Source organism: Myotis yumanensis, unplaced genomic scaffold, assembly GCF_028538775.1.
Source record: "Myotis yumanensis isolate MYYU_CA2020_CCGP unplaced genomic scaffold, mMyoYum1.0.hap1 SCAF_1, whole genome shotgun sequence".
Lineage (NCBI taxonomy): Eukaryota > Metazoa > Chordata > Mammalia > Chiroptera > Vespertilionidae > Myotis > Myotis yumanensis.
Genome location: NW_027223752.1, coordinates 69,410,399 through 69,438,269, shown reverse-complemented (window position 1 = coordinate 69,438,269; position 27,871 = coordinate 69,410,399). Strand labels below are relative to the sequence as shown.

The following is a 27,871-nucleotide window of genomic DNA, read 5'->3' as shown; positions in this document are numbered from 1 at the left end:
GCCCGACGCCAGCGCCGCGCAGCCAATCGGCGGCTGCCACACTGCGGCCCGAGCCGGGCGGGGGTGGGGACGTCCGGCTGCAGGTCCGCCTGGGCTAGACGCGTGAGCACCGGCCGAGGGTGCGTGGTTGCAGGTCCGGTCCCCGCAGGCCCCGCCGAGTCCCGACCCGCCGCCGCCATGCGCCCCCGCCGCCTCGCACTGCTCCCGGGCGTGGCGCTGCTGCTGACCGCGGCCCGCTGGGCCGGTGCCTCCGACGTGCTGGAACTCACGGACGACAACTTCGAGAGTCGCGTCTCCGACACGGGCTCCGCGGGCCTCATGCTCGTGGAGTTTTTCGCCCCCTGGTGAGGCCACTGAGCCGGGAGGGGAGGGAGAGCGGGCTGGGCTGGGTCGGGCCGGGCCGGGCCGGGGACGGAGGCCCGGGAGCGGTTGGGCCTGCGCGGCGCCGGGCCCTCCCCCCTTCCAGCGGCCCGGCTGCGGCCGGGGAGTTTCCCAGCCCCGGGGAGCCGAGGTACCTCGTCGAGAGCCGAGAAGTGGGTGCCGATCGCCGCGGGGCGAGACCCGAGAAAGAAAACCCCGAAGGAGGCCCCTCTCGCGCGGGGCCACATCCCGATCTCGTGCGCTCGCGGCACTTCCTATTTGCAGGGGGTTTAGCCACCCCCGGCCCCACGGTGATGGGCGCCTTGGCAGTTTCTGGGCGGTCAGAGTGAATGGTCTCCCTGCTGCAGACTAGGCGTCCCGAGGCCTTTCAATGGAAGGTATCGTGTCCCCGAGTGCAGAGGTCCCGGCTGCCGGGGTGCTTCCTTCCTCCTGGACCCAGGCCCCGCAGCCAGGCGATTCTAGCCAAGGTCACTCGGTGGCTGCAGAATGGCCCGAAGTGCGTTCTCGGGGGAGCCATTATTTTGTCCATCGCATGGTGCACACTTTCTCCATTACGCTGATCACTTACTTCCCAGCAGCAGCAGAATCCGGTCACACACACACACACACACACACACACACAAAAAGAGTAGGTGAACAAGAGTCATTTCGTCAGAACCTGCCTAAATTGTCCGTTTTAATTAGGATTTTTTTTTTAAATGCCAAAAACTCCAATTAGAAAGTAACCAGTATTGGAGGAATACTCCATTGCGGGGTGATTTAACTGAACAAGGGTTTACATTTCTTAGGATAGAACTAAGTTTAGATAAAAGACTGGAGGTGGGGGTAGGGTAGGGAACGAATAGGATTTCTGACCCAGTAATAAATCTGAGTTTCCTTTTTTGTGTAACCCCCAAGTCTTTACCACAGAAAACTGCAAACAGTGATTATCTTAACACATGAGATAGCTCATTCTATCTATACCAATTCACAGTACTTAATTTTTCCATCCCCGCCACAACTACCCTTAATTAAAAACTACCTTTATCCCAAAGTATCAGTAAAACAAAGCATAGCTTTCACTTCTAACTCTGATCTTCACTGCAGGTGCTCCACTGACTTGTTGAGGGTTACTAGAAGTCCTGTAGTCGGTGAAGATCACCTAGAACAGTGGTTCTCAACCTTGGCTGCACATTAGAATCACCTGGGAATCCGAGGTGATTCTAATGTGCAGCCAAGGTTGAGAACCACTGACCTAGAAGGATGTGCTAAAGGCAATGAATTTGGTTTTAGCTTGTGACGAATTTTGTGTCCAGGGCATTCCTATGGCTAACTGGCAGTACTGAGTACACATCATAGGCTCATCTTTAGACTCACATTCTCTCTTAGAAACAACTCTTCCCAGCCCTGGCCGGTTTGGCTCAGTGGATAGAGCGTCGGCCTGCGGACTCAAGGGTCCAAGGTTTGAGTCCGGTCAAGGGCATGTACCTTGGTTGTGGGCACATCCCCAGTATGGAGTGTGCAGGAGGCAGCTGATCGATGTTTCTCTCTCATCGATGTTTCTAACTCTCTATCCCTCTCCCTTCCTCTCTGTAAAAAATCGATAAAACATATTTTAAAAAAAAGAAAAAAAAAAAAAACAACTCTTCCCAGCCATAAAACCGTGCTGCTAACTTTAAAAGGTTGTCCCTTTCCTTAGCATGGCCGGATAGAGTTGTTTCAAAACTGGGTAGTGCTTTAATGACTGCAGAGATCAACATGAAGTGAGTTGCTGGAGAATTGTGAGCAGTTAGACTTAGTTTAAAGCATATCTTTTTAATGTTTTTATTGATTTTTATGGGGAGGAAGGGAGAAGGAGAAAGAAACATCAATCTGTTGCCTCTGACCAGGGACTGAACCCAGACCCTGGACGTGAGCCCTGACTGGGATCCCAACCTTTTGGTGCACAGGACCGACACTCAGCCAACGGAGCCATATCAGCCAGGGCTAAAGCAGATTTTTTTTTCCCAATCGAAGGTGTTCTTCCTACTTTAAATTGTTACATATGCTTCCCTGTGAACTGCATATCCCATCATTCACTAAATTATTCCAAAAATTGGGTGGATCTCTGCTGCAGTATCCACTTTGAATTGGTCTGGAAGGTAAGGTCCTCCTCCACAATGCCAACAAGAAGGATCAGTTTTCTGAATAACTAATTTGGAGTCAAGGAAGTCTCCTGTTGATAATATCCTTATTTCTTCATATTCAACTCTTATTTATTTTTTAATCCTCACCCAAGGATATGTTTTTATTGATTTTAGAGAGGGGGAGGAAGAGAGAGGGAAGGAGAAACACTGATCAGTTGTCTCCCATATGTCCTCCAAGTGGGGATTGAACCCAAAACCTAGATATGTTCCCTTGACTGGGAATCAAACCCGCAACCTTTTGGTGTGCCAGCCAACACTCCAACCAATTAAGCCACACTGGCCAGGGCTCAACCACTTTTACTTATGAATACTTAAGTTGGAAATGTTTTTTGATACTCCTTTGTTCAAATCAAGAGTATGAGCTCACAACTTAGGAACATTAAAAGAATCTAAGAGTAAATGAGCCTATTTTGAGCAGGTTCTTTTTCTGGTTTGCTTTAGGATATTTTTTCACTTTCATTTTACAAGTGAAAGTGAAAGATTTCTTTGTAGTTGGTTTTTAGACTAATATTTCCTTTATGGAGTTAATCATCTATGTAATTTATAAGACTGGATTTCTTTTTCTTTCTTTTTTTTTAAATATATTTTATTGATTTTTTACAGAGAGGAAGGGAGAGAGATAAAGAGCTAGAAACATCGATGAGAGAGAAACATCGATCAGCTGCCTCCTGCACACTCCCCACTGGGGATGTGCCCGCAACCAAGGTACATGCCCTTGACCGGAATCGAACCTGGTACCCTTCAGTCCCCAGGCCGGCGCTCTATCCACTGAGCGAAACCGGTTTCGGCTAGACTGGATTTCTTTGGGGGAAATAGCACTATTTAAATGTTTGTGATAATTTCTGAAAATTCATTGATCAGTCTTAAGTATGTTTTAAGTCCTCAGCATCTACTTATGTTGTAGATTTGTGCCCTACCCTCTAGAATGGTAGTATTAGATAATGACATTTGATAATACAATGTGTCTAGGCAGCGGTCGCCAACCTTTCGGCCCTCAGTTTGTGAGGGCCGAAAGGTTGGCGACCGCTGGTCTAGAGCAGCCGTGGGCAAACTACGGCCCATGGATCCAGCCCATTTGAAATGAATAAAACTAAAAAAAAAAAAAAGACCGTACCCTTTTATGTAATGTTGTTTACTTTGAATTTATATTAGTTCACACAAACACTCCATCCATGCTTTTGTTCCGGCCCTCCGGTCCAGTTTAAAAACCCATTGTGGCCCTCGAGTCAAAAAGTTTGCCCATCCCTGGTCTAGAGTATAGAGAAAGACTGTGGATAATATGAAATGGGATTTTTAATATAGGGTGGGGCAAAAGTAGGTTTACATTTGTGAGTACACAAAGCACAGTTTATTCTTGTATTATTTGTTAATTTTTTTTAAATCCTCACCCGAGGATATTTTTTCCATTGATTTTTAGAGAGTGGAAGAGAGGGAATGACAGAGAAATATTGATGTGAGAAAAACATCGATTGGTTGCCTCCTACAAGTGCCCCAACCAGGGCCCGGGCCAGGGAGGAGCCCGAAACCGAGGTATGTGCCCTTGACTGGAATCAAACCGGAGACCCTTTGGCCTGCAGGCTGACCAACACTCTATCCATGAGCCAAACCGGCTAGGGCTAATTGTAGTATTTTACATGCAAACAACTATAAACTTACTTTTGCCCCTGTATTTTTTTTTATACATGCTGATTCCTTTACTTAGAATTCCTGCCTCTGCACAAGGATCTCACACACACACTCGCAAATTATTCTCAACAAAACTCACTTCCTTCCCTGAGCAACTAACTGATTGCTCCCTCTTCTCTTTTGGAACCTAATAATACTGCCTCACCCATGCCAGAATGGTGTTCCTTAGAAAAAGAACTTTATCAATTTTTCTGTTAGAGACATGAAGTGATGAAGATCGATGATTCTTGGGTGAATATATGTTGGGATTTCATTATTAACTGCTAAGTGCCATCCCTGAAGGTGGATGTGATTTGTTTTTTCATATTATCAAGGAGGGAGTGAAAGAAGTAGTGGTTCATCTTGATGCTCACCTTCAAACTCTACCTGAGTGTCATTTGTCAGAATCTAAATTGTCAGTTTTTAAAAAATATGTATTTTTATTGAATTGAGAGAGGGAGAGAAAGATAGAAACATCAATGAGAGAGAATCATTGATTGGCTGCCTCCTGCACATCCCCGAATAGGGATTGAGCCCACAACCTAGTCATGTGCCCTGACCAGATCCAACTGTGACCTCCTGATTCATGGGTCGATGCTCAATCACTGAGCCATACTGGCTGGACTAAATTGTCTGTTTTAATTAGGATTTTTGAAAAATGCCAAAAAATACTCTAATGAGAAAGTAACCTGTGTTGGATAAATACTCCACTTCCAGGTGTTAATGCTCTAGGACAGCCGTGGGCAAACTACGGCCCGCGTGCCGGATCCGGCCCGTTTGAAATGAATAAAACTAAAAAAAAAAAAAAGACCGTACCCTTTTATGTAATGATGTTTATTTTGAATTTATATTAGTTCATACAAACACTCCATCCATGCTTTTGTTCCGGCCCTCCGGTCCAGTTTAAGAACCCATTGTGGCCCTCGAGTCAAAAAGTTTGCCCACCCCTGCTCTAGGATATAAGTAACTGAAATAAAAACTTGGGATCGGGGGAGCAAATAGGATTTCGGACGGAGTAAACCTGAGTATTGTTTTTGTTTGTTTTAATTTTTCTCTGATTTAATTTTCTCTCAAAAGGTAAATTCTGCATGATGGTAAGAATGTTTGCTGAAAGAAAACTGATAAGCATAAACTGATTTAAGAGACACTCAAGATAAATTGTACTGGAAATACAATAATGAATTTTGGCCTAATAACTCTCATGCTGTCTTATAGCAAAACACTAAAATTCATGCAACAGACAATTTAGTGACATGAGGATTTTTTTCTCCAGACTTCGTGGGAAAAAGAAATTGAGAATATACTCTTTTCTTCTGTTTGCTTTCATAATGAATTATTCTGGCTTTTGGCTGACTTTCCCAAACTGGGTATTGTTTTTTATTTAACCCCCAAATCTTTACCATAGCAAACAACTTTTTTAAGAAAATAGTTTGCTCATTTTTATAATTGATTTCATTTATTTTTTTGAAGGAGGAAGGAAGAGAGAGAGAGAAAAAAAGAAAACAAAATGTCAGTTGGTTGCCTCCTGCATGTACCTGGAGCTGGGATCAAATCCCCAACCTGGGTATGTGCCCTAAGTGGGAATTAAACCAGAACTTTTTGGTGTATGAGACGATGTTCCAACCAACTGAGCCATACTGGCCAGGGTAACAATGGTTATCAACCCATAGGATAGCTCAGTATATCCATGCTAATTAATTTTTCAACCCCTGCCACAATTACCCTTAATTTAAAACTATATTTAAAAACCTCAGTAAAACAAAGACAGGGTGGGACAAAAGTAAGTTTACAGATGTAAGTACATGAAATACAGAGTTTATTCTTATTTATTTTTGTATTTTCCATATAAACAACTTTTGCCCCACTCTGTAACTTTCACTTGCTTCTTACTCTGGTCTTCACTGCAGGTGCTCCACTGACTTGTTGAGGGTTACACTAGAAATCCTATAGTGAAGACAGTTTGAACCAGAAGGATGTGCTAGAGGCGATGAATTTTGTTTTCAGCCTTCTTGACAATAACTACAAAGTCAACAGAAATCTCTCTTCTGTTTCTTCTTTATTCTCATTGCTTCCATGCTGGACCAAGCTTTCATTTCTGCCATGTGAAATATATTATCTCTAGGTGGCATTTTTATCTCTGCTTTCCCCCTTTGTCAGGCCTGTAATATTGTTGGCTGATGTAGTCTTAATACACGTAACACATTTATTATCTCAATAGCAAAAGCCCTTCACAGTTCTCTGAATGTATCATTCTCACTAGGAATTTTGTCTTTGTTTCACTGTTCCCTTTATCTAAAATATTCTACCATGTCCTTTCTGAAGCCTTAAAGGCCCAGATCCAAATCTTACTCCCTTTAACATACATTTTTTTAAACTTTTGAAATTTTATTGTGGTCCCAAAAGCCTGGATTTCTCAGATAAATTGGTTATTTTATGGTATTAGATCAATTATAATTTGTGTATTTTGCTCCAACCGAAGTACTCAAAATTTTAACTTCTTATGCAATAGTAAAGGAATATAGAGGATATAATGAATAATAGCATATTTCAGGCACATCTAAGATACCACTGATTGAGAGAAAAATTATTTTTTTTGAAAATATGTTTTTATTGATTTCAAGAGAGGAAGGGGGAAGGAGAGAGAGAAAAATTGATGAGAAAGACACATCATCAATCGGCTGCCTCCAGCACGACCCCTACTATGCTCTGACCCGGAATCCAACCGTGACTTCCTGGTTCATAGGTCGGTGCTCAATCACTGAGCCACACTGGCCGGGCAGGAACCATTATTTTATGTCTTACAAAGAAATAAATACTACCATTGAAGCTATTACTGATTGGAAGACACATTCCAATTTCAAATATGGTAAAATGTGCATCTGTAAAATGCAGTATAAGGAATACCATTTATTCTACTAGGTCTAACAAAAAGACCTATACAGTTAAAGCCCCCTATGTACCCTTTCCCATCTTATGCACCCCCCCATCCTGAATTTGGTATTTATCATTTGGTCCTTTTATACTTTTAGTAAATATGTGTGTGACCCTAAGAAACAGCTAATGTAATATTACAGTCTTTATTTTAAAATACCACCTTTTCTTCATTTAAGCCAGGGGTCCTCAAACTTTTTAAACAGGGGGCCAGTTCACTGTCCCTCAGACCGTTGGAAGGCCGGACTATAGTTTAAAAAAAAACTATGAACGAATTCCTATGCACACTGCACATATCTTATTTTGAAGTAAAAAAACAAAATGGGAACAAATACAATATTTGTATTTGCATGTGGCCCGCGGGCCGTAGTTTGAGGACCCCTGGTTTAAGCTTTCTAATGATTTTTTAATAGAACTCCTAAAGACCTTGAAGAATATAAGCTCTTGTAGTTCTTTGTTTTAAACAAGTTTTAGGGTCAAATGCTTCCACGTTGCTTATTCATCACTTACATATTGAGACCTGGCTGGCGGGGCTCAGTGTTTGAGCGTTGACCTATGAACCAGGTCACGATTCGATTCCCAGTCAGGGCATATGCCTGGGTTGCAGACTCAACCCACAGTGTGGGGTGTGCAGGAGGCAGCCTATCAATGATATTCTGTCATTGATGTTTCTATTGCCCTCGCCTTTCTTCTCTGAAATAAGTAAAACTATTTTTTATTTTTATTTTATTTTATTTTATTTTTTTAAATATATTTTATTGATTTTTTTTACAGAGAGGAAGGGAGAGGGATAGAGAATTAGAAACATCGATGGTAGAGAAACATGGATCAGCTGCCTCCTGCACACCCCCTACTGGGGATGTGCCCGCAACCAAGGTACATGCCCTTGACCGGAATCGAACCTGGGACCCTTCAGTCCACAGGCTGGCGCTCTATCCACTGAGCCAAACCAATTAGGGCTATTTTATTTTTTTTATTTTTTAAATATATTTTATTGATTTTTTACAGAGAGGAAGGGAGAGGGATAGAGAGTTAGAAACATCGATGGTAGAGAAACATGGATCAGCTGCCTCCTGCACACCCCCTACTGGGGATGTGCCCGCAACCCAGGTACATGCCCTTGACCGGAATCGAACCCGGGACCTTTCAGTCCACAGGCCGGCGCTCTATCCACTGAGCCAAACCGGTTCCGGCAAAAAAACTATTTTTTAATAAATTTTGAGACTGTTGACTGTGAAATATATCAGCTCAAGTTTCTTCTATGTTTCCTTCCTTTGCTTATTCTATTTTTGCTATTTGGGGAGATTACAGAACTATTCACCTTCTCAAAGTAATCCCTCTGCAACCCATTGGCTTTTGAAGAGATGATATACAGCTAGTGCTAGCTGTACACTAAGGAGTATGTTGCCCCTCTCCCCCCATTGCAGATACAGTATATTTATGTCACTGTGAGGACGTTCAGGCAGAAGAGCAGGTGTTTTTGATGGCCCTCTGGGAACATTCTAATTGACAGTGTTTTAGTCTCATCAGTTCTTGTAGCCATGTGAATTGTATAACTATAAAAATCAGGCCTACACACTTTTTCTTCTTTTTTAATATATTTTTTTTATTTCAGAGAGGAAGGGAGAGGGAGAGAGAGAAACATCAATGATGAGAATCATTGATGGCTGCCTCCTGTGCGCACCCTACTAGGGAATTGAGCCTATAACCCGGGCATGTGCCCTTGACCAGAATTGAACCCGGGACCCTTCAGTCCTCAGGCTGATACAATACCCACACTGAGCCAAACCAGCTAGAGCTGGCCTATGCTCTTAAATATGTCATTCAGATGCTGTGATTCAGTTGAGGGTGGGGAAAAACCTCCAGTGAGTTGCTAGAGTATTTGTGATGATTGAGTACCTTCTGGGTTTCATTCTGCTATCCCCTCAAACTGGATTTCTGGTCAAAAAGTCATATTGAAGGGATGGAGAAAAAATACTTGATGGTGATTCTTACTGAGTCAGTACTATACTTGGAAGTTTACAGGTTTCAGTCACTATATATATATATATACTAGAGGCCGGGTGCACGAATTCATGCATGGGTGGGGTCCCTTGGCCTGGCCAGCGATTGGGGCTGATCAGGGCCATCTCACCCAGTCCCGATTGGGGCCGGCCAGCCAGGGGGAGAGACTGCAGGAGGTTGCCTGCGGGAGTGCACTGACCACCAGGAGGCAGCTCCTGCATTGGGCGCCTGTTCCCTGGTGGTCAGTACGTGTCATAGCAATCGGTCATTAAGTCGACCAGTCGTAATGGTTGCGTAGGCTTTCATATATAGAGATTTAAAAAAAAAAAAAAAAAAAAAAAATATATATATATATATATATATATATATATATATTATTGATTTCAGAGAGGAGGGGGAGAGAGAAACATCAATGATGAGAGAGAATCATTGATCAGCTGTCTCTTGCATGCCCCCATTGGGGATCGAGAGACAAACTGAGCATGTGCCCAGATCAAATTGTGACCTGGTTCGTAGGTCAACACTCACAATCACTGAACCCCAGGCAGCCCTTTACCTCTTTCATGTGGAGGATACTTTTGACTACCACTTCCAGGACTCAGTTGCACTTTTATTGAGAAAATAGATGTTGCTCTGGACTGATCTCCTATAGAATCAACCTTACGCTGGAGATAATACTTTTATCTTCTGAGAGCTTTGGTTTACCCTAATTACTAATGGGGATTGTTCAGATAAAGCAGCTACTAGTTCTAAAATAGTATAGTTTGGGGTTCTTCCTAGAGAAATAAAGTTAGACTTAAAGGATTAAATTGAGAATTTGGCTATTTTTTTTTTTTTAATATATCTGTATAGGTGTGGACACTGCAAGAGGCTTGCCCCTGAGTATGAAGCTGCAGCTACTAGATTAAAAGGAATAGTCCCGTTAGCAAAGGTGAGTATAGGTGGATTCTTCATTTAAAAAAATGAGGTGGGGTGTTGTTTTTAATGTGAGAGAGAGGAAGGAAAGGGAGATATTGAGTCTGCAACCTGGGCATGTGCCCTGACCGTCTTTCGGTGCATGGGACAGCACCCAGCCAACTGAGCCACACTGGCCAGGGCAGAAACTGCTTTTAATCCTAATGTTTCTATGGCAGCTTGCCATAGAAAAAAAAAAGAGTTTGGTTTTGATTTAATTTCTGTCTTATGTAGCTATAGCCTGTATTACTTTTCTGAACCTCAGGATTCTATCAAGTGATTAAATAGATGGAAATTGCCCTCTTCTTCATTAGTATCATTAAATGTCATGTTATAGTTTAGCCAAGATTCATACTAGCTCAGGTATTCAAGTATTGGTAACTTTGCTAATAACTAGATGATTTGCCAAATTAAATTATACTCCACCCCAGCTAAATAGTATGTACACCTATCCATGTATCCTCTTAATGATAATCATTATCAAATAAGCCACTGTTACTAACTTAAGTGATTTATCCCTCACATGTTCTGGGGCAGGAAAAAGATGGAGACCATTTTAGACAATAGAGACTCCAAGGGCAGAATTTAAATTGTCATTTGTGTATTTTGTATGAGGCCCAGGGATCTAAATTTTAAAGATTTCCTTAGGTAGTTCTTATGTAGCTAGCCCAGCACCAGTCTGCCTTTAAAATCTGATGTTCTATGGCATGTGTCAAGAATTGTTGGATCCTTTATGACTTGACCAATCTTAATATTTGGAAATATAGGAAGAACCTGTAAGCAGGCATTTGGATAACAAGTGGTTTATACATTTTAATCTTTAGGTTGATTGTACTGCCAACACAAACACCTGTAATAAGTATGGAGTCAGTGGATATCCAACCCTGAAGATATTTAGAGATGGTGAAGAAGCAGGTGCTTATGATGGGCCCAGGACTGCTGGTAAGGACGCTTGAAGTATCCTGTTCTTTGTAATGTGAACAGGACAATTTTCTATACAACATACTTTCAGTCTTTAAAATTTATCTTCTAAGAGGTCAGTTTGGTAGCTAACAAAAAACTTCTCTAAATGAACAGATTATGTAAGTAATATAGAAAATACTTGAACTTGAGTTATAAGATCAACTAGGCATTTTTTCATTTGACAAATATTATTGAGTACTCTGGGCCAGGTATTCTGGACATTCTAGGTGCTCTCAGTATTGATAAACAGAACAGACACAGTTCCTACTCTTGTGATGCTTACATTCTAGGAGTTGAAAAGAAGGCAACAAATAGGTTTAAAAATGCTTAGAGGTATCTACCACTTCATATCCATTAGGATGGCTACTATCAAAATAACAAGTGCTGGTAAGGCTGTGGAGAAATTGGAACCCTTTTGAATTGTTAGTGTGAATGTAAAATGGTGCAGCTTACTATGGAAAACAGAATGGCAAGTTATTAAAAGTATTAAAAATAGACATCATATGATCCAACAATTGTACCTGGGTATATACCCAAAAGAATTGAAAGCAGAATCTCAAAGAGATACTTGTACACCCAGGTTTATAGCTGCATTAGTCAGCAATGGCAGAAAGGTAGAAGCAACCCAAATGTCCATCAGGGAATGAGTGGATACACCAAAGGTGGTATATTAATAACAATAATAAATTATATATCAATGTGTATACCATACAATGATACAGATGTTTAAAAGGAAGTTAGGACATGAACTACAAAATGGTTGAACCTTGAAGACATTATGCTAAGTGGGATAAGCTATTCACAAAAAAGACAAATATTGTGTGATTCCACCTATATGATGTTCCTACAGTAGTCTAGTTCATAGAGACGGAAAGTAGGATGGTGATTGCCAGGGGCTGTGGGGAGGGCAGAATAGGGAGTTATATAATCAGTGGAATTTCAGTTCTACAAGATAAAAACAGTCCTGGAGGTTGATTGTATAACAGTGTGGATGTACTTAATGCCACAGAACTGTACGATTAAAAATGGTTAAGATGGTTAATTTTATGTTGTATATTTTATCATAGTTTAAAAAATTTTAATGTTACCCTGGCTGGTATGACTCTGGATAGAGCGTCAGCCTGCGGACCAAAGGTCCCAGGTTTGATTCCGGTTAGGGGCACATACCTCGGTTGCAGGCTCCTCCCCGGCCCAGGCTCTAGTCAAGGCTTATGCAGTAGGCAGCCAATCGATGTGTTTCTCTCACATCGATGTTTCGCTCTGTCTTTCCCTCTCTCTTCCACTCTCCCTAAAAATCAATGGAAAAATATCCTCGGGTGAGGATTAACAAAAACAAAACAAAAATTTTAATGTAAAAAATGTATATGGATAAGATCAATTCAGCTAGTGGTAAGAGCATGAAAGGAGAAAAATAAGACCAGGTGATGTGGTCTTGGGAGCACCACATAATTAGGTGATGAGGGAAGTAATATTTGAGCTGAGTCCTGAGTGATAGGAAGGAGCCAGCCATGAGAAAATCTGGATCAGAACCTGTAGGCAAAGGGAAAGCCAATGCAAAAAGGCCTTACGTATAACTGAGCTTGGTGTACCCAAGGCAAAGGGACCATGTGGCTTGAAGGCTGACAAAGACAGTTTTATCTTGAGTCTATCAAGTCCAGGCATATTTTACCTTTTATGATGGTAAACTAATAGGAAAGAGGTTCAGTTTGGGCATTTTAGGTGATGTGAAAATTTTTCAGTGTGATTGTTACCCATGCACAAAGCTCTACATAGTATGACCCATTCCTAATTCTGAAGACTGCTTCACTTTAGGACTTTTGTCCTGGCTGTATTCATAGCCTGAACTGATCTTCCCTGTGTTTGCATGGCTTGCTCCTTTTTCAGATCATGGCTTAAATTTTACCCTCCACCTCCCCAGGCTTTCTCAGAGTGGAAGGAAGAGAGAGAGAGAGATGAAAACATCGATGAGAGAGAATCATTGATTGGCTGCCTCCTGCACACCCCACACTGGGGATGGAGGCCACAACCCAGATATGTGCCTGACCTGGAATCGAGCCGTGACCTCCTGGTTCATAAGTTGACGCTCAACCGTTGAGCCACAGCGGCCGGGGTAGAGATTTCCTATGAATTGCAAGCTCCAAGAGAGCAGAGACCTTGTTTGGTTTACAAACTACTCTGTTCCCAGCGCCTAGACTGGCACCAGGAGTGGATACTCAGGAACTCTTTAATGCAGGAATAAATATTTTAGCCCAACTGGTATCATTTAGTCAAATCTCCAAATTTTTTTCATATTCTTTTTTCTGAGCTTAAAATCATTAATGAAAAACCCATGTTACCATTCAGATTTTATTAGTTTTATTTAGGGTAAAGTCAGCAATTAGAATTTAATTAATATGGTTTTTCTAAAGTTGGACAAGTCTTAAGAAAGTTGTAGATAAACCCAACCAGAATGCTTCTAGGCAAATATTCTCACTTGGACTTGCAATTTAGATTTTTTTTTTTTTAACTCGAAAATTTCTCAGCATTTGGGAGGTGAGATGTTTGGCTACTTAGGATGGATTATTTTTATTTTGTTCATGTACTCCTTTAAGAACTATACTGTTTGCCTTCCTACATAAAGTGGTTATTCAGTGCTCCCACTATACCTTCCAGAGCATTTAAATACTCTTGGAGAAAAGTAACACTTTTCATCATAATCCTGAATTAATGTTTTTATAATAATTTATATTGTGATATAGTAATAGCAGTCCCCTCAAAGACTAAACAATTCATTCCAGTTTCAACTAATCTATTGATACAACCCATCCTCTGTGAGGAATGGAGGAAAACATATGTAAGGGTGGGGTGGGGGATCCATGAGAAAAACAACCTTACAAAGTAAGGTAGTTAAACAGTATTCTGTCTCAACCAGTTAGCAAATTATTAGAGTACTTAGAAGAGAAAATGGGTGGAAGAGGTAGAATATTATGGAGAATTGCACTGCCTCTGGTCTGTAAGCATTTTGAACCTATGAATGGTTTTAGCAGGCCCCAAAAGAAAGTAGAATAATGGTCTGGCTTCAGGATAAAAAGATATTTTTGTGTGTGGTTATTACATCTAAATTATTTTATTTAGCCCATTTCACCTCAGTAGGAAAGTATGATTTGGGTGGATCCTGTAAGTGGAATGATTTTACCTGTATGTATTTAAACTCCTGTACAAACTTGCCCAGTCATTGCATTTCCTGCTTTTAAATTTTAGTAAGACTATAAGCAAGTCTTTGTGCTACTTGAGAATAAGGGAATTGTTATTATTTGCAAAATGATGTTTCTTGAACTTATGTGCTAGGTATTATTCTTAGAGCTAGGTATATATCAGCAAAACAAACAAAAATCCCTGCTGATTTGGAACTTACTTTGTAGTGGGGAGAGAGAGATAAAAATATTAAGGATCAAGTATATTAATTAGATGAGTGAAAAGTTTTGTAGAGGAAGATAAACAAGAAAGAGATAAAGGAACTTTGGAGGTTGAATAGGTTTTAGTTTACAATAGGATGGTCGGCGAAGGCTTCATTAAGATGATATATGAGCCCAGCCGGCGTGGCTCGTTGTTAAGCGTGGACCTATGAATCAGGAGGTCACAGTTCGATTCCTGGTCAGAGCACATGCCTGAGTTGCAGGCTCAATCCCCAGTGTGAGGTGTGCAGGAGACAGCCAATCAATGATTCTCATCATTGATGTTTCTATCTCTCTCTCCCTCTCTTTTCCTCTCTGAAATCAATTAAAAAATAAAATATAAGATGATATTTGAGTAAAGATCTAAAAGAAGTAAGGAAGGAGCCACATGGATATCTAGGGAAAGAGTGTTCTAGGCGGAGAGAATTATATTCACAAAGTCATTATTTAAATTTGTACTGTTGTAAACACTTCACTGCATCACTAGTAGGGGTATAAATAAGTGGTCTCTTTGGGAGAGGGGGGGCAGTTTAACAATTATAAATGCATGTACTGCTCTAGCTGGTTCGCTCAGTTGTTACAGCATTGGCCCTCGGATTGAAGGAGCTCAGGCTTGATCCCTGGCCCTGGTCAGGGCACATGTGGGAGACAACCAATCGATGTGTTTTTCTCTCTCTTTCTCCACCTTCTTCCCTTCCACTCTCTCTATTCCCATAGAAATCAATGGGAAAAATATCCTTGGGTGAGGATTTAAAAAAAAAAAGAAAATGTTGTTTATTTTAGAATCATTTATAGCAGCAAGAAATTTGAAACAAATGTCCATCAGTTGTTTCTGGTCAAGTAAATTTTGGTACATCTATACAATGAAATACTATGTATGCATTCGTAAAAAAGATTGAAGGAGTTCTGTGTACCTTGACATAAATTGTCTCTAAATTATGGTAAATGACAGAAATAAAATACAGAACAGCATATATGTGTGCTGCTGTTTGAGGAGAAAAGAAAGCAAAGAATAAATATATAATTATTTGTTTATGTCTAATATATCTGGAAAAGTATATAAAAAACTGAAATCTTATCCTATGAGGATGAAACTGGTGAGTAGGGACAAGAGCGGAAGACAACTTCATTGTATACTCTTGTGAACTTTGAATCATGTGAATGGTTGGTTACCTTCTCAAAAGTTATAAATTTGTTACTATAATCTTTCATCTTATCCTTTAAGATGGAATTGTCAGCCACCTGAAGAAGCAAGCAGGACCAGCTTCAGTTCCTCTTAAGACTGAGGAAGAATTTGAGAAGTTCATTGGTGATAAGGATGCTTCTGTGGTGGGTAAGTAGCAAATATTTGATCATGCCACAGAATCATCGACTTACTTTCAAAAACACTATATGTCTGAGTAAACAACAAAGTTAAAACAGTTTTGGTAACATTGGAGACAGTTAAAAATAAACTCACAGAATTAGCTCAGCATTTCTATAATGGGGGAAAAATGGTGTTTGAGTGTCTTTGTTCTTACAGATGTAAAAATGTAATTTCAATGAAAGGGCTGAAATAGGAGTATCTTCAGCTTTTTCTACCATGTCTTAAACTCTGAACTTTAATTCAAGTAATAGGGTAGTTATGACTGAAAGTAGGGTTTTTAAGGTGGCAGGACACAAGTAAATAATAGACCTCTGTGTCTGCTATTTTCACAATCATGGGGAATTTAAAATTTAAGATCACATTGCTATGTATTTAGTTTTACAGCTACCTTTGCTTTCCCAAGTGCTGCAGTGTCTCATTTTATCCTTAAAATAACTTGAGCCCATTCTACATGTCGGGTGTTCTTTGTTCTGTCTTATATGTATAATACATTTGACTAAAGAATAAATTTAAACATATAAGCTGTGTTTGTGCTTCTCTTAATCTCCTAATATTATAATAAAACTGACTTTCTGGGACTAGAAGATAGTTTATAATTTAGATTTGACTAAAAGCCATTATCATCTGGATTTTACTGATTCAGTATATTTTACAGGGAGTTAACCCCAAGCAGACATTTATTAAACATTTGTTTCATTCACTTTTCTAAACTTGAAGTTTCTAAAGAAAAGACAGAAAAAATATGGTGAAGTGATTTACCTTTATTTTGACATACTGCCTTATTTAATCCTGAAACTTTAAGGAGTTAAGCAATTTGCACAAATAAATTATTTAATTGTGAAAAACTAAGACTTGAACCCTGACAAATCCTCTATTTTGGCTTATTCAAAAATATTTAAAAGGTACAGGAAGAATTCTCATCCTAAGGGTTTTGTCAGATTTCCAAGGTAGTCATGGCAGAGCAGACCCAATCCTCCTGCCTACGTTGCTTTGCTTGTCCATAATGGAATAAAGGCTTTAAAAAAATAGAAGTTAGCCCTCGCTGGGTAGCTCAGTTGGTTAGAGTGTCCCGATATGCCAAGGTTTCGGATTCACTCTCCAGTCGGGGCACATACAGGAAACAACCAATATGCATAAATGGGTGGAACAACAAATCCGTGATTGATGTTTCTCTCTCTACCCTCCACACTCCCTCCTGGCCCTTTCCTCTCTAAAAAATTCAATTAAAAAAAATAGAAGAATTTAAAAGTTTTGAATTATATCTCGGCACTTACTATTTCTCCCTTGTGTTTGACATTTCTCATATAGGTTTTTTCAAGGATTTATTCAGTGAAGCTCACTCTGAATTTCTAAAAGCAGCCAGCAACTTGAGGGATAACTACCGATTTGCACACACCAATATTGAGTCTCTGGTGAACAAGTATGATGATGATGGAGAGTAAGTGTCTGAGATGTATGCCCTTGTAAATCTATGGACCAGGTGCTATTTGAACTGGTGATTTTTAATGCTTGACTGTTTTTTAAAGATTTATGGAGCTCTTGCTAGGCATTAAGCTAAGTTCTGGATACTGTTGCAACCTTTGAGGGCATCTAGTAGGTAGAAACAGTGGATATATGTAAAAATGTGTGTAGTGAGCATTATAGGTGTTACTAGAGGCCCGGTGCACAAAAATTTGTGCACTCGGGGGAGGGGGCATCCCCCAGCCCGGCCTGTGCCCTCTCACAGTCTGGGACCCCTCGGGAGATAACGACCTGCTGGCTTAGGCCTGCTCCCGGGTGGCAGAGGGCAGGCCCAACCCCTAAGTGCAGCCCCTGGTCAGGCTCAGAGCAGGGCCTATTGGGGAGTTGGGGCACCGCCCCGTCATGCACAGAGCAGGGCGGATCGGGAGGTTGCAATGCCACCCTCAGTCATGCTCAGGGTAGACTGATTGGGGGGTTGGGGCACCGCCCCCTGTTACACTCAAGGCAGGGTCGATGGGGAGGTTGCGGTGCCACCCCCGTCACTCACAGAGCAGGGCTGATCAGGGGGTTGGGGCGCTGCCCTCTGTCACTCACAGAGCAGGGCCAATCAGGGGGTTGGGGCGCTGCTCCCTGTCACTCACAGAGCAGGGCCGATCAAGGGGTTGGGGCGCTGCCCCCTGTCACTAACAGAGCAGGGTTCATCAGGGGGGTTGGGGCGCTGCCCCCTGTCACTCACAGAGCAGGGCCGATCAGGAGGTTGAGGAGCTCCCCCCTGTCACCCACAGAGTAGGGCCGATAGGGGAGTTGGGGCACCGCCCCCTGTCACACACAGAGCAGGGCGGATCAGGGGGTTGGGGCACTGCACCCTGTCACACTCAGGGCAGGGCCAATGGGGAGGTTATGGCTCTACCCTGTCACACACAGAGCAAGGCCCGTGGAGGGGGGTTGGGGCGCCACCCTCTATCACCCACAGAGCAGGGCCGATCAGGGGGTTGGGGCACCGCCACTGTCACACACAGAGCCGCAGGGCAATCGGGGGATTGGGGAGCTACCCCCTATCAGGCACAGAGCAGGGCTGATCAGGGGGTTTGGGCGCTGCCCCCTGTCACGCTGATCCCGGTGCTGGGAGCCTCGCTGCTCCGCTGATCCCGGTGCCGGGAGGCATATTACCCTTTTACTATATAGGATAGAGGCCTGGTGCACGGGTGGGGGCCGGCTGGTTTGCCCTGAAGGGTGTCCTGGATCAGGGTGGGGTTCCCCACTGGGGTGCCTGGCCAGCCTGGATGAGAGGATGATGGCTGTTTTCCCTCTGGCAGTTGACTAAAAGCTCCCAACCACTCCTTGTTTTCTTTTTTTTTTTTTTTTTTTATTCTGGGCCAGCTTTAGCTCTGAGGCCTCGCTGCTGAAAACATGGATACAATGTTGCGGTCCGGGGCTGACTGAAAGCCGGTTTTGTTTAGCTTCTTATTTGCAACATAGTAATAGTTCCTTAGAGTTGCAGTTGAGAGTCCGGCAAGTGAGGCAGAGAACGTTGGAGTCTGCAGTTCCTGGAGGAAGCAAGCCTCCCTGCTCGCTTCAGTGCATGGCTGCTGGCCGCCATCTTGGCTGACAGTTAATTTGCATAAGGATACGCTGATTAGCCAATGGGAAGGGTAGCGGTCGTACGCCAATTACCATGTTTCTCTTTTATTAGTGTAGATGATAGACATATGCTGGGCGGAGTGGAATTATAAAGGAGAGGGGTGATTTTATTTTCTTCTGGAGTGCCGAGTAGCATCAGAAAAATCTTCCTAGAGGTGAGGCTTGTTGTGTGTCTTAACAGATGAATTTTTCCAGACAGGTTATGGCAGTTGGGATAAAAATTATTCCAGATAGAGCAGCAGGAGTGCTGGCAATGAAATGTAAAACAGTCTAGGCATGTTGGGACTTGTAGTAACAAGTCATAGTGGAAGGTAAGGTTAGAGAGCTAAGAAGCGACCAAATTATAAATGTTAAGTGCCATACAGAAGAATTTAGATTTTATATTTTAGACATTTGAGCTCCATTGGAAGACTTTGGGTTGGAGGATAATGTTATTAATATTGTGTTTTAGGAGAAAAGTCGCTGGCACCCATATGGTGGTGGTTTGAAATGGGAGAGATGGCAAGGCAGTCAAGAGAGTAAACTAAGGGTGACATCTGAGAGTAACAAGTAAGGTAGTATTAGGGGCAGTGAAGAGGAAGGACTGAGTAGTAAAACATAGGGTTTAATCCCTATGTGTGAAAAGGGGAAGAGCTAGAGTCTAGGTTTCTAAAGTGACTGGGCCCATGACAGTCATCATCAAGCTAGGAAAAAAGACAGAAACAGATTGGGGGGTAATGATTATGAGTTCTATTTTGTCACAGTGAATTTGAGGAGTTCATGTGACATCCAGTTGGTGAAGACCCAGTGGACAGATAATTGGATAGATGAGACTAGAATTCAGGAAAATTTCTGAGCTAGAGATAAATATTTATAGGTCATCCACATATGAATGATTATGGGAACCATTGGACTAGATAAGATCACGCAGGGTGAGCACATAAAGCTTTTTAAAAGTGTGTCAAGGGCTAGTGTTACTTATTCATATTTAACAAACTATGTAGTGTTTACTGTGTCATTTACTGTTAACTCATTTAATTCTCTTAACAACCAGGTGAGACAGATCTATTATTTTCCCTATTTTGCAGAGGAGAAACCCCTCAGAGAGGTTAGGTAATTTTTCTAGCTTTACATAGTAAGTGGCAGAACTGGTATTTGAACCTAGAAAGTCTGGTTGCAGAGTTGGCAGCCTTGAGCATATGGTTCTGCCTTTTAGATTGAGAGATACCAGGTCTATAAATGGAACTGGAGCCATTATGGCTCATTGAGGACACTATGTGTCAGCCTTTTAACCTTAGATTTGTTCATTGTGGCTGCCTCTCACGCTCCCATTTAAATTGGTCTACCAGCACCCAATTAAAAGTTTTACTGAAAAGTTTGTGACATCCTTATATGAGGATGTCTTAAGGTGCCCTATTCACAGTCTTGCTTGTCCAGCATGTATTTGTAAACTTGGTTTATTGGTATAAAGAAATCTAGAACAAAGGAATTTTCAATGAACTCAAGCCAAATATTATAATTGTATACCTACCTATAGAATATTACAGCTGGGAAAAATCTTAAAGATATTTTCTCTAATAAAGTAATTTTCCTTCTGTGTAGGAGAGTGGCAGGACAAGGTATCTTCCAATAAGAGCAAGCTCTGCTTTATTGTATTGTACATATTGGGGCTTTGGAGGGAGTTGGTTGTATTTGTTATAGTTTTTAAAGGTTTAAACATTAATCATCTACTCTAACCCCCTTTTGTACTGATGAAAGAGCTGAAGCCCAGAAGAATTAAATTGATGCCTGGTGCAGGGTCTTTGAAATAGTGGTAAAACTAGAATTAGAACCAAGATCTCATAACTTTTCAATCCAGAGTTTATTAAACCCTTAAGCCCAATTATTACACTTGAGATTAAGGTAGTTAGCATCTTAGTGTTGATAAGAAGGTCATGTTGCCAAGTCTGTGGTCCCCAAAAAGAGTCCTTTTGTGCTTAAATGGTGATAGTAAAAGTGGCAGCAAGAGTAGATAGTCTGAGCTTTAAATAAAAGATGGGAGACGGTTCTACTATCTACATACTAAGACTTTTTTTTTTTTTAAGAGGTATCACCTTGTTTCGTCCTTCACATCTGATGAACAAGTTTGAAGACAAAACTTCGGCATATAAAGAACAAAAAATGACCAGTGGCAAGATTAAAAAATTTATCCAGGAAAACATGTGAGTACCTCTTTATAACTTGTTTGGGATTTCTTGGCTTCATTATATATTGTATTTCTCATTTATTAAACTAAGCCATATTTTGGATTAAATAGTCTCAGTCAAGGGATTATAATAATAATAGTTGAAGTTTATATTAAAGCAGTAATGTGTGAGCCCTAGAACTCCATTGTCCTATAAGGTATATCGCTCAGTACTTGTCCTATATGTTGAAAATTTCTTTTTTAAAGTTCTATCAGTTACTTTGTGATAATTCCGTAATACAAATATAAACCTACCAAATTTGATAATATATTATTTCATTTCAGTTTTGGTATCTGTCCTCACATGACAGAAGATAATAAAGACTTGATACAGGGCAAGGACTTACTTGTGGCGTACTATGATGTGGACTACGAAAAGAATGCTAAAGGTTCCAACTACTGGAGAAACAGGTAACAAGGGTCGTATTTCCCCTTTGTAAACAGGCTTACCCAGGGTGTAAACAGTTCCTTCTAGCTATCCTGTTACCTATCCTGTTACTATGTGTGATGGGAGAGCAGATAAGAATGAGAATAGTTCATAAGGACAAATAACATAACAAACTATTTCTAAAATCTATTGGACATATCTTCCATAGGTATTCCTTTGCCTTGTTATACAGCTAATTCCTTCTCCAAGTAAAAGATGCAAATGTGATTCTAAAATGTACTCTAAAATATTGTGCCTACTTGCCCATTGAGACTCAGTACATTTTAGCCTTATAAGCTTTCTTTTCAGATTAGTCAATATGCCTGCAATATTTCAGTGTGTGTGTGTGTGTGTGTGTGTGTGTGTGTGTGTGTGTGTGTATCAAGATTCAGTGGGAATGAGCTATTTGATTGGGCACCACCAGTGTGGCAGTGAAGTTTAGTGGCACATTAGAGCGCACCATAATCCTGTGTTAATGCCCAAGGACACAAGTTCAGACTGATTCCGGGGGGCTGCATGGACTATAAAACTTAGTCTTTGCTTTCTAGACTCTTGCTTCTTGGTTTCAGAAGTGCTGTACCACCCTGTTGTAATTTGGCATAGGCATAAATTTCTCTTGTTTCCCACAGGGTGATGATGGTAGCAAAGAAATTCCTGGATGCTGGACACAAACTTAACTTTGCTGTAGCTAGCCGCAAAACCTTTAGCCATGATCTTTCCGATTTTGGTTTGGAAAGCACTGCCGGAGAGATTCCTGTTGTTGCTATCAGAACTGCAAAAGGAGAGAAGTTTGTCATGCAGGAGGAATTCTCGTGAGTTACACGTTAGCATGGGTTTGGGATTTGATTCTTCAAGGAAACTATTAAAAGCCTTTTATACTACTGAGAATTTATAAAGGTGCATGTTCAAATGTGAAGATAGGTCTTCTAGTCAACACCTTATGACTCACTTTTCTCAATTAATTACAGGTACTTACTTTAAGGACCATGATAAAAATAATAATGAAAGATGGCAGCATGGAATTCTTACATGATTGTTTCCACCCTGCCATTAGAAACAGTGCCATAAAGAACACTAGACAGTCTCTTTGAAATTTATGTAATTTTAGACCAATCCAGTCTCTTCTCAACCTACAGAATATTTTTTCTTCTTGGAATAGCACATTGGCCTACAGTAAACTCAGGGAAGTGGAGAGGTCTTAGGTCCCCAGATAATTTTGACTTTCATCTTCTGAGACTTTGGGAGATCAACACAAGCGAAAATCTTCCTTGTGAACGAATCAGTAAAATGAGATTTCATAACTAGGCACTGTTCTCTAAAGCAACAAAATAAAACTGGTCCTTAGGTAGAATTGAATTTTCAGAAGACCAATGTTTTCTTCCTTTTCTGCCCTTTAATCCACAAAGAACACACTAGAAATACTAAGAAGTGATTGGTTTTTTGTTCAGTCAGTAGTCCTCAATATTGAAAGATAAGAGTGCCCCCCCCCATTTTTTTAAACTTCTGATTTCATTGTAATCTTGAAATTAAAGCTAAAATATGTAGAAACTATTCGAAGAAATTGCTTTTAATCCTCTCAATGATGGGAATAAATTAACCTGACACTTGCTTTCCAATTGGCAGGCGTGATGGCAAGGCTCTTGAGAGATTCCTGCAGGATTACTTTGATGGCAACCTGAAGAGATACCTAAAGTCTGAGCCAATCCCAGAGAGCAATGATGGGCCCGTAAAGGTGAGGTGCTCATGGCCTCCCCAAGCTTGTACGCAGCCTCTCCTCATTTCTTCCAAAAATGCTGGGTCTAAGTGAAGACCTTGTTAGTTACCATGTTTTTATTTGTCCTCACTTCCCCCCTCTTCTCCACCTCATACATAAAATAAGCATTGACAGAGCTCATAATGCTCAATTGGGGCAGGACTATAAAACCTCCATAGAATTTTTTGGTGGTATTTATATCAGAGCTAGCTTATTCTTTGGGACAGAGCAAGCTAACCCCTAAGAATAATTTTAAGATTATTTTAAGGAAGGATTGGGTAACACTTGTTTCCTGTGACTTCCTAAACATAGGAATGAATTGGTTTCTGGGAATGACAGCATCTTTTTTTTCTTTTTCTTTACTGGTTGAAAAGGTTGGTTCAATTTTTTTTTTTTTTTAATTCTTCATTGTTGAACGTATTACATATGTTTTCCTTTCCCCCCACTGACCTCTCCCAACCGACAGCATCTTTAATACAGTCTATAAATGTGTTTTGGGTTTCAGTGACATCACATCAAATTTGAGAGGGATTAGAACACATCAGATTTGAAAGGGATTGGGTCCAGAAACAAATATAACTTGTGAATTTATTTGTCAGCTCAGCTTACCAACTAGAGAATCTTCTGTGTTTTCCAGGTAGTGGTAGCAGAGAATTTTGATGAAATAGTGAATGATGTAAATAAAGATGTGCTGATTGAATTTTATGCTCCTTGGTGTGGCCACTGTAAGAATCTGGAACCTAAGTATAAAGAACTGGGAGAGAAGGTAAGTCTGAACCATATTCTGAAGATAAAATTTGAGTGGGGATGTTGACACATGTATTTAGCATTGGCTAGTTAGTTACCTTATCTACTCTTTATTCACTTTCTCTTGATTTCCCCCTAGTGTTTAGCCTGAGCAGTGTCTCAAATACCTGTCCTAAAACCACTCAGACTCGCCCTAGCTGGTTTGGCTCGGTGGATATAGCATTGGCCTGCGGACGAAAGGGTCCCGGGTTCGATTCCGGTCAAGGGCACTTATCTCAGTTGCAGGCTCCTCCCCACCGGGGGCCCTGGTCGGGTGCGTGCAGGAGGCCACCAATCGATGTTTTTCTCTCACATCAATGTTTCTGACTTTCCCGCTCTCTTACACTCTCTCAGAGAATCCATGAAAAAATATCTTCGGTGAGGATTAACAACAACAACAAAATAATTTTTTTTAAATGTTTAAAAAATGAAACTACTCAGACTAAATCTAGATTAGTGGTTCCCAACATGGGGCAAACGCCCCACAGGGAGGCAGTTTGATTTTTAAGGGTACTAATAAGTGAATTTTTGCCTTTCATATGGTTCTAGGGACCCTCATATACAGTATATAAATATATATTGCGCATATTTATGCATTTTAGTTCTCTATTATGTTTTGAAACTTTATTTGCTATTTTTTCATATCATTTCATATTATTATTTTTTTAACAATTTCTAGTGATTTCTTCCTCAGTACTTCAACTGTCCTTTCGTTCTTTTATTTTTCTCTTTCATGGTTGCCATGTTCTTTGGAAGCTTGTTTAGACCAAGGTAATGGCCTTTTAGACTTTCTCCACATGAATAGGAGTTCACTTTTTGAGTAATAAGAATTTATGTCACAGGGAGGGCATCAGGATTTTAGAGATGCTTAGGTGGGGCATGGCCAAAAAAAGTTTGGGAACCACTGATCTAGATTATGGTTAAAAGTGTACATGCTGCCCTGTCAGTATTGCTCAGTGGTTGAGCATCAACCCATGAATCATGAGGTCCCTAGTTCAATTCCCAGACAGCACATGGCCAGGGTGCAGGTTTGATCCCCAAGAGGGGGCATGTAGGAGGCAGCCAATCTATGATGTTTCTCTTTTTCTATCCCTCTGACTTTGCCTCTCTCTCTAAAGAACAATAAAAATATATTTTAAAAAATATATATCCAGGCTTCTGAATTTTGGTAATGGTTTATATGAAACCATTATGTTCCTTCATCTTAAAACACTTGGCTTAGCCTTTACAGTGTCTTCTTTCAGCTAGATAGTTTTGAAGGTGGCTGTATATAGAGTCTTAATATGGAACCCAGAGAGAACAGGGAAACTTGTGAAAGGCAAGATACTATGTGCAAGTGATAACTACTCTTCTTGTCTGAGCAGCAAAACTTATGTAGGTGTTTTAAGATGTGATTGTTTTAAGTCCTGAATTGACTGTCTCTCAGTCACTGAAACTTGAAACTTAAAAATCTAACCTTTTTATTAACAGCTCAGAAAAGACCCAAATATTATCATAGCCAAGATGGATGCCACAGCCAATGATGTGCCTTCTCCATATGAAGTCAGAGGGTAAGTAGATTAAAAACTAATAAAAATGAGTAGCCAATTGACAAAAAAAAAAAGCCATTTTTTTTATTGGGTATAGTTTGGGGAGTCCTCATACTCCAGTTGAGCACAGAACCACTGATGCCTTCCCTGGGTTAGAGTTCTGCAGCATGGGCCTACATGACTGTCACAGATTTTGTGAGCTCTCATATTCCTAAGTTTTGGTCGGATGTTACCCTAGCCATTGATGGAGACTGCTGTCTGGTCACATTAGAAATCATGGCCCTAGCCAGTTTAATTCAGTGAATTGAGCTTTGGCCTACAGACCAAAGGGTCCCGGGTTCAGTTATGGTAAAGGGCACATATGTTGGTTGCAGGCTCCTCCCCGACCCAGGCCCTGGTCAGGGCGTGTGCAGGAGGCAACCAATCGATGTGTTTCTGTCATATTGATATTTCTGTCTTTCCCCTCTCTTCCACTCTCCCTAAAAATCAATGGAAAAATATCCTCATGTGAGGATTACCAAAAAAAGAAAGAAAGAAATCATGAAGAGAAGTTACTCCAAGAAACAGTTATTAAGGACGTATACTAGTATGACAGAGTTACTCGAACAGGAAAGTAGTCAACTCTTTTTCTTTTTCTTTTCCCTAGTTTTCCTACCATCTACTTCTCTCCAGCCAACAAGAAGCTAGATCCAAAGAAATATGAAGTAAGTGCATTGTCTCAGCTCTCCACAAATAAACACACACATACTCACACAAGCTTGTACGTATCTAGCTCTTTAATTATATTTATTTAACTGGAAACTCTTTCGACTCTCGTCAATATATGTGGTTAATGTGCTTTTACAAACTCAGAAGTCTTATTGGGGGTTGGGGGAAACCCAGGGTTCTTTAACCGTTTGAGTCCCAAGCATGCGATCGCGCTGCTTCGTATTTCTCGACATAAAATAAAACAAGCGCTATCACGCTGTTTGGGTCTTTTCGTACTCATTTAGAGAAAGCGCGGTTGCGCTGTTTGGGATTCTTCCACAGTGTTTTTTCAATACCCCCTGGGACTCAAATGAATCGTATGTTTTCTCGACATAAAATCTCAGCAGTGCAATCGCGCTGCTTGGGACTCAAATGGTTAAATGATTAAATTTTCATGGTAATCTTTCTGTTTTCAGGGTGGCCGTGAATTAAGTGATTTTATTAGCTATCTACAGCGAGAGGCTACAAACCCCCCTGTAATTCAAGAAGAAAAACCCAAGAAGAAAAAGAAGGCACAGGAGGATCTCTAAAGCAGCAGCCAAACATACCACTTTGTAAAGGACTCTTCCACCAGAGCTGGGAAAACCATTAGGAAGGACTGGTACCCACATGGGATTATTACCTCTCAGGGCTGAGAGGATAGATGGATATTACCTGAATCCTGTTCAATTTTCTCTAAACTGTTTCTTAGCTGCACTGTTTGTGGAAATACCAGGACCAGTTTATGTTTGTGCTTTTGGGAAAAATTATTTGTGTTGCTGGGGGTGGGGGGAATTAAGTTGGGGGGTTATTTTCTAATTTTTTTTGTACATTTGGAACAGTGATAATAAAAGAGCCCCCTTTAAACTGTCTTTCCCACGAGATGGGAAACCCAACGGTTCTCTAGCCCAGCACTGTCCAATAGGACTTTCTGCGATAGTGGGAATGTTCTATAACCTTCATTCTCTGAAACATGTAGCTATTGAGAATTTGAAATGTGTCTAGAAACTACATTTTAAGTTTTTATTTAAATAGTCACATATAGGGCTAGTGGCTACCATCTCGGTCAGTACAGCTGTAGACCAACTATTTTGACTCCATAGTTTCCACCTGTAAATCCTCTCCAAATTTTGTCTCTATCCTTACATGTTTATTGCCCAGGCCCCTCGTTGGGTAATTAGAACAGGTGAGGGCCCTTTCTTGTTGGAATCTGTTTCTGACCCTGTCTGTGCCTTAAGGATGGGTTGCTGTTTGTCCTTGCCATATAGCTGACCGTGTTTATACCTCCCAAGAGCTGCTGTTTACCCATTTATGCCCTGCGTGGGTGTGGCATCAGGTTGGGGTTCCATCCAAGTTGTTTCAGGAATTGCTGACACTGCTGGGTGCAGCTCTCTCCCAAAGCCCAGGGTGTGGCCTATTAACTTTCCTTTCCAGTGGACTGGGAAAGGCAGTATCATTCCTGGTTGTGAATGGAGCATCCAC

The 27,871-nt window shown here is 41.0% G+C and overlaps 1 protein-coding gene across 1 annotated transcript; it reads left to right on the top strand.

Moving 5' to 3' along the window:
* Positions 1–77: 77 nt before the first annotated feature.
* On the top strand, positions 78–27,261 carry PDIA3 (protein disulfide isomerase family A member 3). The gene is made up of 13 exons (XM_070423725.1): positions 78–344; positions 9,999–10,077; positions 10,925–11,042; positions 15,723–15,830; positions 17,172–17,301; positions 21,029–21,145; positions 21,454–21,579; positions 22,225–22,407; positions 23,219–23,327; positions 23,986–24,114; positions 25,605–25,684; positions 26,310–26,367; positions 26,827–27,261. Exons 1-13 carry the CDS (start codon positions 178–180, stop codon positions 26,938–26,940), a joined length of 1,518 nt encoding a protein of 505 aa, XP_070279826.1. The 5' UTR covers positions 78–177; the 3' UTR covers positions 26,941–27,261.
* Positions 27,262–27,871: the final 610 nt, after the last annotated feature.

Bases quoted from the DNA above. Each gene is read 5' to 3' on its own strand.
- PDIA3 (XM_070423725.1), top strand. From the start codon at position 178: ATGCGCCCCCGCCGCCTCGCACTGCTCCCGGGCGTGGCGCTGCTGCTG. The intron at 10,078-10,924 runs GTGAGTATAGGT...TTTAATCTTTAG, and splicing joins GAATAGTCCCGTTAGCAAAG to GTTGATTGTACTGCCAACAC. The intron at 22,408-23,218 runs GTGAGTTACACG...TCCAATTGGCAG, and splicing joins GTCATGCAGGAGGAATTCTC to GCGTGATGGCAAGGCTCTTG.